The following is an 11,614-nucleotide window of genomic DNA, read 5'->3' as shown; positions in this document are numbered from 1 at the left end:
ACCTCACAGCAAGAAGGTTGCTGGTTTGAGCCTCGGCTGGGCCAGTTGGCTTTTCTGTGTGGAGTTTGCATGTTCTCCCCACGTTAGCATGGGTTTCCCCCACAGTCCAAACTCATGCACTATAAGTGAATGCAGTATAATTGAATCGACTAAAGTTGAATAAACTAAACCGGCCGTAGTGCATGTGTGTAATTGTGAGTGTATGGGTGTTTCCCAGTACTGGGTTACAGTTGGAAGGGCATCCGCTGTGTAAAACTGTGGTGAGTTGCACATTTTTTCCAAATATAACAATCATGGTTTTGTTGACATTTGTTATTGAATATATTTAAGTCTATTTTAGAGTTATTTTGCCAAATTTTTTTTATTTTAAAGATATTGTAGGTTCAGTAGAAGGAAATGATCTAGGATTCCCCATACATTATTTACAAAAAAAATAAATAAATAAGATTGACCATTCAAATGCTTACTTATAGAGCATTTTGCCTTTAAATACAATAGTTACAGCATGACAAAGAGAGAACATCTGCATCAAACAGAACTTGCACTCAGCGTTAAAGCAGAAAGTCTTTTATTGCAGCTACAAAGAGGAGCTGGACTCAAACCAGAGCAGCTCCAGAGAAATCAGCCTTCCGAGCACAACAAATGACCATTATTAAATATACATTTCAGAACAGACACACAGACAGAATCACAGCTCACTTGCGATACCAAATTTTCATTCTCTTCTCCCGCTTGATCTTCCTCTGCAACTGCAGCGTTCCATAAAGCAGAGCCTCTGCTGTAGGAGGACAACCTGGCCAGAGAGACAATATTACCCATTAACATTCTGATGAAGACCAGAGTACCTATAGAAATTCATGATGAGACTATAGAGCAATTTACCTGGCCCAGTGATATTTATTACTATTAGAGCTGCACAATATTGAACAAAAAGCCTCAGACATCATGGTTTCCGCTACATTCATTCTTCCATGGCGGGACGCCACGACAAAATTCATCCCGCCACGGCTACATTACAGCTGATCATTCAAAACGTTTTATTTTTTTAAAGCGGATAATAATCGCACCAAAACGTATTAAAACATGAGTGAATTATAACAGCGCAAACTTTTCTGTAACCGTAGTAAGGCTGTGCATTATTTGTTTACCCCGTTAAGGTGACGTGCTGACAGACTGACTGGCTGGCTGACAGGTGCGTGATGCGTGAGGCCAGCAAACACAACGTATAGCCGTTTCACTTTACTTCAGGACGCATTAATATAACTCTGTAGGTCTATTAGAGACATTCATAAATATTCCTAGCAAATCTAATAAATACTGGAGACATACTCGTTATATAAACGCACTAAATCGCACTCAGCAGCGTTTATTTGAGAGCGCACAAGAAGATCTGCACGCTCTTGAATCGGCTTATATTTGAGGGGGCGTGCAAGAAGTTTTGTGCACGAGCAAAGGAAATCGGCGCACAAGCAGAGATTCACATGCTGTAGGCTATTACATAAATGCGATCTCGACTTGTAATACTGCGCTCACGACATTTGTCATTGAAATAACGCCACAGATAGTTAGTAGCTGTGTAAAAAAAAAAGGCCTGCTGCCACAGCTGGAAAAAAATTCTAGAGGAAACACTGGACATATAGTAAACACTTGGTAGTTTGGACATTTCTATAGTTTGTCAAATGTTAAACATTGTCTGTAAAACAGTTTCAACATCTGTTAAGTTGAAAAAGGTTAGAGGTCCATTTGGAACGACACTGAACTCAAATAACATTAAACACACCCGATCAAACTAATCAAGTCCTTTAGGCTTGTTTGAAACCTCCAGGGTAATTTGTTGAAGCGGGCTGGAACTAAACTATGCAGGACTTGTGGCCCTCGAGGAACGGAGTCTGACACCCCTGCACTACATGGTTGAGTGTACATGTGCAGAGTTCATAGGTTTACAGACAGAAACACTGATTTTGGCCTTTTATGATGTTTTAAGTCATGCTGTGCCACTCACATCCAGCGCAGACATGGTGTAGCATTAGGAATGAGTCACATTCAACCAGACATTAGCTATGTTTCCATCCACCTTTTTTATGCTATTTCTTATTTTGCAAACGCGCATAAAAAAACAGTTGATGGAAACGCCATGATGCGCATAAATTTTGAAAATGCGCATAAAAAACTTATGCGCCTAATGCCTAGTTCAGACTGCATGATTTTAGCCCCGATTTTGGCTCTCCGACAGGTTTGGAGAAATCGCTGACAAATGCCTGAAATCACAGGCAAATCGCTGCTCGTGCACGTGAGTGTCAATCACACAGTATGAACTATCAAAGACGCGATCTGAGAGAATCGCTGATGAGTCGCCGATGCCTGTGAGATATTCGGTGTGCTGAATATCTGGATCTGTCGGCGATTCAAATCATGCTGTGTGAATTGAGTTTTGACTGAAAATAACATCAGCGACCGCCTACAGCCAATGAGAGAGCAGCATTCACTTGTGTGTGCGTGTGTGTATACCTGCTGCAGGCCAGCGGGAGGCTGGCGGAGAAGTTAAAAGCGCTCTTTTTCGGTTTATTTAGACCCACGAAATGGAGGAAAAACTAGTGGAGGTTTGACTACAAAAATGAAACAAACCTGGGACGTAGATGTCCACTGGAACAATGCGATCACAACCACGGACCACCGAATAAGAGTAGTGATAGTAGCCACCTCCATTAGCACAGCTACCAGAAAGAAAGAAACAATGCTGTTAATAAAACAAATAATCATTCAACAGATCAGTGTGTTCATGAAACAGGTAATGAAAGAACCGTGGTTCTTACCTTCCCATGGAAATGACGTATCTGGGCTCTGGCATTTGATCATACACCTGCCATTAGCAAGACATTCAGAAATTAATAGCAGAAAAGGGCAGCACCTTATTTTAAAGTGTCTTTAGATTTACTATAGTAATTACAATTAATTATGCATAATTACATGCCACAAAATCTAAACCCAACTACATTCTAACCCTAACCATAGAGTAAGCACACATAGTTAAATAATACTACTATGTAGTTAAATGAATGTTGCCATTGTAACAATAAAACCTAAAAAAAAAATGTAACCTAAAAAAAAAAACAACAACAAAAAATGCAAGAAACGCTTGCTTTCAATTGAATCGCTAGTAAATAAACTGGAGGAGGTGCGTTATTTTCTAGTAATTTAACGAACTGAGGTCAATTACTACACTCAGATTATAGTCACTACAGCTAGAGATTGTTCCAATGTTGTACTTCAAGACGTTTGTCAGGTTTTTGTCCTTAAAACACTCTTGTTTGACCAGTTTCTTACACATCTTATCCTAGTTGTTGATTCCTACTCTGTTTTCAGCACTGATTTGCAGACTAATGCAGAATTATATACATTTTAAGGCTGCAAGATATTGAACAAAAACAGACTTTGCGATATTTAGTTTGTCTGCGATATATATTGCAATATGAATATAATTTCACAAGGTGACTATATGTATGTACGTGTGTATGTATGCATGTATGTATTTTTTATTTAGTGCCATGTCAGCCAGTGCTTCATGGCAGGAATCTTTCAACAATAAATATACAATTTAAAAATCAACAAACAAAATAAAACATAAATTAAATAAGATTTTTTGTGTTAATACATGATAAAAATTCTAAAATCTTTTCTGGTTTCACTTTGTCAAAAATGCCCTTAAAAGAGTTCATTTCATAAAAAGTCCTTCTGGAATCAGTAAAAGCAGGACAGTCCAGTAAAATATGTTTTACAGTAAGAGGAGTTTTGCAGCACAAACACTGAGTAGGGTTTTCACCTTGGAGCAAAAAACCATGTGTTATTCTCGTATGCCCAATACGACATCTGGTAAAAACTACTTGATTAAATCGATTCTTAAAAAGTCTTAAAATTCTCACAAGGTGACTAACTACTCTATTTGGAATGAATTTTTACAATGAATCATTTTACATTGATTAGGATTTATCTGTGGAGGTTTTCGGGTTTTTCTGTGGAATCTAACAGTATTGAGGTACAGAAATTCAACAATAATATATAAAATAACACGGTATAGTCTACATTGAATAATTAAACACAATTAATTTCGGTTTGTATACCTGTATAACCTCTTGGTTTAATTTTGCTTAAATCTAATCCTGCGTTCACACCAGACGCGGAATGCACTTCAAGCGCGAATGATTTACATGTTAAGTCAATGCAAACGCGCGAATAGACATCCTGCGGCACGATACGCGCGAATGGTGCGGTGCGAATAGCGTGATGTGCGCGAAAGGCGTGGGGCGAATTGAGCGTTTTGCACGTTTGACGCGCTTAACAAGCGTTTCGCGCAAATCTCTCGAGTTCGAAAATCTGAACTTCAGCGGACATTCGCGCGCCTTAACCAATCAGAAGCTTGCTCTTGTAGGGGCGTGATTGTGACGTAGAACCTGTTGATGGTGTCCCGGGTCGAAATCCTCCAGGCGACACCGACAACAAGTCATCAAACTGGGCTTGGCTCAGTCAGAAACACCGTTGAAAGCCTCCGTCATCCAGGTTAAGTTTCTGAAGGAATTTATGAGCTCACAGAGCTGGATGCACCTCTGAAAGGATGTAGTGGACTCAGACACGACCCTAAACGCATCGACCCTGTTTTTAACCCTTCATAAAGTACATAAACACTGTTATTTTCTTCATAAAATCCATGTTAGCATTTTAGCAACGAAGCTACGGTAACCGGGCAGACAGAAGCCCTGCCCATCACGCGAATCCGCATCTGTTCTGAAGTGAATTTGACACGCGAATGAAGCGGGGTTTGACACGCGAATGAAGCGGGGTTTGACACGCGAATGAAGCGGGGTTTGACACGCGAATGAAGCGGGGTTTGACACGCGAATGAAGCGGGGTTTGACACGCGAATGAAGCGGGGTTTGACACGCGAATGAAGCGGGGTTTGACACGCGAATGAAGCGGGGTTTGACACGCGAATGAAGCGGGGTTTGACACGCGAATGAAGCGGGGTTTGACACGCGAATGAAGCGGGGTTTGACACGCGAATGAAGCGGGGTTTGACACGCGAATGAAGCGGGGTTTGACACGCGAATGAAGCGGGGTTTGACACGCGAATGAAGCGGGGTTTGACACGCAAATGAAGCGGGGTTTGACACGCAAATGAAGCGGGGTTTGACGCGCGTATGAAGCGAGTAAACTCAAATGTTCACGCAGCTATTTAAGCGCAATTTATCCACGCGTTCCGCGTCTGGTGTGAACACAGCATTACAGTTTAAAAAAACTTTCACAACACTTCAGGGTTAAACTTTGTGATGACCCCACAAATTAATCAACCATAATTCCAACTTGACATTGCTGATTCTGGGATGTGACTATTGCAGATTTACACATTGTGATAAAGATGCTGAAACTACATATTTGTGCACCCTTAATAAATTTCAGGGCGAGGACCGAAACTGAAAACCACTGGTCAAATGGAAGTTTGCTAAAACTGAACTGGCACCAATACCTTCCGCAATGCAGGAGCCATTTTATTGGTGAGTGTCCCAGCTACGATCATGACATCAGCCTGTCTGGGACTGGCTCTGAACACGACACCGAAGCGATCCATGTCATAGCGCGGGGCGGCCATGTGCATCATCTCTACTGCACAGCACGCCAGGCCAAACGTCATGGGCCATAAGGAGCTCTGAAATGTAAACAGAAATTAAATTAAGAATCATTCGATCGATTCTTTTAAATTCTACAGCAAAAAAAAAAAAAAAAAATCATCAAACATATCTATTTAACATTTTTCTACAGTAATACTCATTGAACAAATGACAGAAAAAGTGACAGTGGAGATAAGGGGTTTACCGATACACTCAAGTCACATTTAATACATATCACAATATATCAAGCCTAAATAAGAAGAAGGTTTTTAGTATTAATATTACCACTAAGACAAATGAAACAAACAAAACAAAAAAAAAGTGCAGTTGCAGTGCTTCCCACAGGTTTTAAATTTACTTGATGCGGTAGCCGGATTGAAACACATCATTTACCCATGTCACATTAATAGTTAACTAATACTATATGCGACAAACAAAACTTAATAACATTTTGTAACAATAATTGTATTTATTATGACACTGTTTTACATTTTTCAATAGGTTAACGGTAAAAAAAAGACTGCTGAAATAAAAAAAAAGAAGTCCACTATTTTGTCTTTAATGCTATTCAGAAGCCATGTGCACCCACTGACAGCAAGGCTCGAAATTGCCACCATTTTGGTCGCATATGCGCCCGAAATTTAAGCTATGCGACCTTATAATATATATTGGGAGCATTCGTGCGACTGCATATAATGGTTGTAGTGCGACCTGTTTTGGTTTTTTTCTAAAAACGTGGTAAAATCGGTCCCTGCCGCTATATTGGTTCATATTAGCTGTCAATCACTCAAGACTTTCCGCTGTCAGTCGACAGGGAGGGAGCTTTCGTGACAGCGGGGAATGCAAACGGCTGAAGAGTGAAAAGTACACTGAATCTCGATGCGTTGCATGCACTGCGTGTTCAGCCAACACAATTCGTAACTTTTTCATACGTTTCCTCGTGAGATCAGGCTGCAACAGCGCAAATGTCCGCTAAAACACCATCGCCAAAGAAGCTTGCCTTTACTGAGTTTAAACTGATGCAGGTTATAAAAAAAGAACAGTACTGCGCCGGTGGTCATCGGGAGAATCCTGCTCTGCCTCCCCTCATATTGGGCCGGCTGACTCGCATGCTTTTCCGCAAACACAAAAAAAATGTAATTCAGCGCGTAACGAGGCTGAGCATTAAAACGACACCAACCGAAACCAAAACTTTTAAAAGTGAGACTTTTCTTCCTTTCTTTTGTCCGTTCTTTCTTGAGGTGTATATTATTTTTCTATTTAATTACTGATGACTGCTTTGCAGCTTTCAGTATTGAATTGAATGATTCATTATATCATTTCGTTTGTTTTGTAGCAGAACTATTATTTATTAAATTGACATGCATATAAAAACAATAGTACAGAATACATATTTCTTACTGCAATGCTTCATTTGTGTTTGATGCAAACCATCAATTTATTTTTCATAAAGTAACGGTAGGACTTTATATAGCAGATAACTTACATTAAAGCACATTCAAGGCAGCATGATGATGAGAAATATAATTCATTATTAGTATTATTGTCATCATCGTCATCATTAATATTTTATAATTATTCAACATTCAATTATTGCACAAATATAAAGCCATCACAGCATTAGTTAGATAGTTGTTTCTGGGTTTTGTTAGTCTCAATTGATGTTGCTTTCAAATACAATAAATCTATTTATATACAACTTGTCAAATATATTATTCATTTTTGGTGGGTGCTCCTAAATTTTTTCTGGTGCTCCTAAATTTCTCAGGTTGGGAGCACCGGTGCTACCAAGAAACAAAGTTAATTTCGAGCCCTGGACAGGTATAATCTGCTTCTCTCTCTCTTTCAAGTTCAAAGCAAACTTGAATGCCAAAGCATTTTAGATATGTATATAAAATAGCTTATGTAATATATCAACATGATCAAATAAAAAAAAAAATGTATAAATATAGCAAATGAGAAATAAATGACAGAAAAAGAAATAAAAACAGACAATATCTCTAAAAATTATAGTTACAAGATTAAAATTATTTAAAAAAGCAAATGAGTTGATTGACAATGTCTAATGGTGTACATATATTCTGCAGGCAGTTTAGACCAGTCATTTTGTCCTCTCCGAGTATATAGTAATGTTTTTCTGAGTCAATTATAGTGAATTATTACGTGTTTCTCTCGCTCTCGTGACTGTGCGTGCAGCTGCGAAGCCAAGCGAAAGTAGGTTTAAGGCCCAATCGCAATTTTACCCCTTAGCCCTACCCTTTGTTTTGTGCATTTAGTTACACGAAAGCTTGACAGGCGTAGCAACAGTAACTAAGGAGGGCGGGGCTTAGCGAAGGGTCAATTTGTAATGTCTCGACAACATAAAAGTGCATCGTTACACCCTGGTAAAAAATAAATGCTGTTTTCTGAAACAACCTTATATTCAAAGTATACACAAAAAGTATCACACTGTCCACTAAAATATGAAGTTTTTTACAACTAAAATTATTTGTTTTCATTTCAGGATTTTGATATATTACACACATCTAGAACTCTCGAAAGTGAAAGTCATCAATTGATCAGTAAATGGGAGATTACAGCAACAATAATGATAAAATGGTATAATATATATATATTAAATGAAAAAATATATTATAACATATTATATTAGAACCATAAAAAGTCATCAAAGACTGTGAATATGTCATTCAATTAATAAATTTGTTTAATTAATAGATTTAATAAATCAAAAAAAAAAAAATATATATATATATATATATATATATATATATATATATATATATATATATATATATATATATATATACATATATATATATATATATATATATATATATACATGTAGTTTAAACTGTATTTTTTGCACTGCTACTGCACATTAAATAAATTTAAGAAGAGTTTTGTTGGTGAGTGTGTACAGGGTCACATACTCTGCGCGCCCAGTTGACCAGATCATCCAGCTTGGTGATGACGTACTCCCCCTTGCTGCTCACGGCTGAAGCTGGTTTTGCTGCCAGAGCTGTGCTTTTCTCTCTGAATGGGACCAGACTGGGACAAATGGGTACATTCAGTCAATAAACAACTTCAACTTCATTTCCAAAATTGGCTCTGATTTGCATTATTCAACCACAACAAACCATGAATACACACCATGAGGAGTTTTCATCTTTGCAGTCTGTCGGAAGAAGCTTTTTATGAGCAGAAAATGATGAAAAGGCCCTAAATCACAAATGAACATATTCAAACACATGCAGTAATTAACATACAAGTATAAAGTTCAAATTTTTTTGTTCCACAAAGGTTTCTGTGCCAGTTTGACACTATACACTAAAACTAGTTTAACTAATTAAAAACACTCTGTGGCCTGAACTCACAATGAGTGAGACAGAGAAAATGGAGTGCAGCAACGAGGTAAAATCAGATTCTCAAGTCATAATTTTTAAAATAATGAATTGTATTAAAAATGTTGATAGAGGTTTGTGACATAGGAATTACAGTGGAGCATTAAAAATGCTTATTTTCCATGGAGCGGAAGTTATTTGACTATCTGAAGCATAAAGAGGAGCAGATTAAAATGATCTGTAAAGGATGTCAATGGTTTGTGAAAACCAAGTATGACAACACATTCAACCTATTCCATCCCCTGAAAAAAGTGTCATCCAAAAAACTATGAACGTTTTACATTTTGTGTGGACTTGCTGGACTTTGTACTGTATGCATTCTTTTCTTTAAAAACTTTTTAACTTTCTCCAGAAAAAAAAAAATTATAGGAAATACTGTAAAAAAAATGTTCTTGCTCTGTTAAACAGCATTTGGGAAATATCTAAAAATGAAAAAAAAATTAAAGGGGGGCTAATAATTCTGACTTCAACTGGGAATATATATATATATATATATATATATATATATATATATATATATATATATATATATATATATATATAYACACACACACACAAAACACACATTTTTCCCACAATGATGCCTCTTGTACATCATCTTATTGTCTTTTGGGCAAAGCCCGGGTCAATGGAAGGATGGATGGATGGATGGATGGAGTCACTATAATAGATCTAATAGACATTTTCATGATAGACAGTTCAAATACAATACAAATCTTACCTTAAATTAAAAGAGCCAAGTGCTGGAAGGCGGGGAACTGAAATAAAACAGAATTTAAGCATTAGTTTAGATTTTTTTGATAAATGTCTACCTTTAACACAGTTTTGTCTCGATCAATTTAACAAAAAAAGTCTGTATAATTAAAATCATAATTCAACGGCAGAAACAAACCATACAAATCTGCCTTAAAAATGTAAACAATAACAACAGAACAAACATTGAAATATAAATACGAAAAAATCGCAGCTCAGTGTGTTGATAAAGATTTTTTTTTATTAACTTTACACAGAAATATTTGCATTATTTCAATTCTAGAACCGTTTACTGCGTCATTATGGATTATAAGTGCTTTGTGACAGTGATTTACTGAAAAACACTGAGCATCCTCCGTCTGTACGAGTCTTTATAGTTAAAGGTATAACTAGTAAAACATGTCTCTGCTCAACTTTGTTCTGCAAATAATCGGAGTTGTTTGTATCTGTCAGTCAGTCTTAGTTTCGTCATGTTGAATAACAAGGTCAGCGGCTGAAGTCCTTCATAGCACAGATAAATGCATATAACATCGTAAGACGCAATGTACTTTAGTTATATATAATTGATTCTATCTAAATATTATGCAGTAATAGAGATTTTGAGTAATCAGGAGATTTTAAATAATTTGAGACCAAGCTGGTTCACTTACCCATCAGCGCCGCCATTTTTCCATATCATCCACTTCCGTCGTGACCCGACTTCCTCCATGTATATAAAAGTCCTTCGATAACGTTAAAGTCCCAGTCTTCGGTCAAATAAATTTTTTAACATTCGAACAAAAAAACAAAACAATATTTGTATAAATAAATAAAAAATATTTGGCCGTGATACATAAAACACGTATCACATTTATTAACATAGCCTACAACCTACAAATGTCCACAAAAGTTCTGAAATAAAAATTGCAAATGAAAAGTCTACAGACAAAGATGTCTATTTCATAATGCTAGCATTGGTTTTAAACATGGTTCTATTGTAGTAACAGTGTAATAGTTTCAAATACTACTACACTAGCATAGCAGTTAAATGTATGAAATCCAGTTTCAGTGATTACGCTGATGTGTAGTGGCATTTCTTACACTGTAAAAAATATAGTGATTAAAAAGTCAAGACAACAGATATTGTTATGTTGCTTTACCCTATTTTAATAATATTTATAATAAAGTTATACAAGGTTAAACTTAATTTTATTAGTCTCGGCTGGGTCAGTTGGCATTTCTGTGTGGAGTTTGCATGTTCTCCCCGTGTTTGCAAGGGCTTCCTCCATGTGCTCCAGTTTCCCCCACAAAATGTGTGGTATGCTAGGTGAACTGGGTAGGCTAAAATTGACAGTAGTGTGTGTTTGTGTGAGCGAGTTTGTATGAATGTTTCCCAGTGATGGATTGCGGCTGTGAGGGCATCCGCCGTGTAAAACATATGCTGGATAAGTTGGCGGTTCATTCTGCTGTGGCGACCCCAGATTAATAAAGGGACTAAGCCGAAAAGAAAATGAATAAATGAATTATTAGTCCGCTAGGCATAAAATGTTATGTCGTTCAGTTTCTGGCTCAATAATGACATGTTTAGTGTCCATAGTGTTAATAACAATGTTCAGTATTAAGACAAACAGATTTTACAAACATGCTCTTGACATTCAGCACATCGCAGTGAAACGTAAGAGCTTAGTTTGTGTAAACATACATAGATATGTCAGTGGTGTACTGTAGAAAACTCTAATTAGTAAAAAGAAACCAAACGCAACAGAAATGAAATGAAGAGAATAGACTTTGTTGGATATTAGAAAATCCCACACTATAAAC

The 11,614-nt window shown here is 37.0% G+C and overlaps 1 protein-coding gene across 1 annotated transcript; it reads right to left on the bottom strand.

The window, feature by feature from the left end:
* Positions 1-447: 447 nt before the first annotated feature.
* On the bottom strand, positions 448-10,527 carry ndufs7 (NADH:ubiquinone oxidoreductase core subunit S7). Its single transcript, NM_001199912.1, has 8 exons — positions 10,465-10,527; positions 9,783-9,819; positions 8,811-8,879; positions 8,591-8,708; positions 5,519-5,698; positions 2,814-2,860; positions 2,626-2,714; positions 448-793 (listed from the first exon to the last, which is right to left on the bottom strand). Exons 1-8 carry the CDS (start codon positions 10,478-10,480, stop codon positions 696-698), a joined length of 654 nt encoding a protein of 217 aa, NP_001186841.1. The 5' UTR covers positions 10,481-10,527; the 3' UTR covers positions 448-695.
* Positions 10,528-11,614: the final 1,087 nt, after the last annotated feature.

This window comes from Danio rerio, chromosome 11 (assembly GCF_049306965.1).
Source record: "Danio rerio strain Tuebingen ecotype United States chromosome 11, GRCz12tu, whole genome shotgun sequence".
NCBI classification, from domain to species: Eukaryota; Metazoa; Chordata; class Actinopteri; order Cypriniformes; family Danionidae; genus Danio; species Danio rerio.
The sequence above is the reverse complement of the archived record's forward strand: the minus strand, read 5'-3'. Positions and strand labels throughout refer to the sequence as shown.

Coding starts and splice junctions, on each gene's coding strand:
- ndufs7 (NM_001199912.1), bottom strand. Junction 5,699..8,590: donor TGGTCAACTGGGCGCGCAGA/GTATGTGACCCT, acceptor TTTACATTTCAG/AGCTCCTTATGGCCCATGAC. Junction 2,715..2,813: donor TACGTCATTTCCATGGGAAG/GTAAGAACCACG, acceptor TCTTTCTGGTAG/CTGTGCTAATGGAGGTGGCT.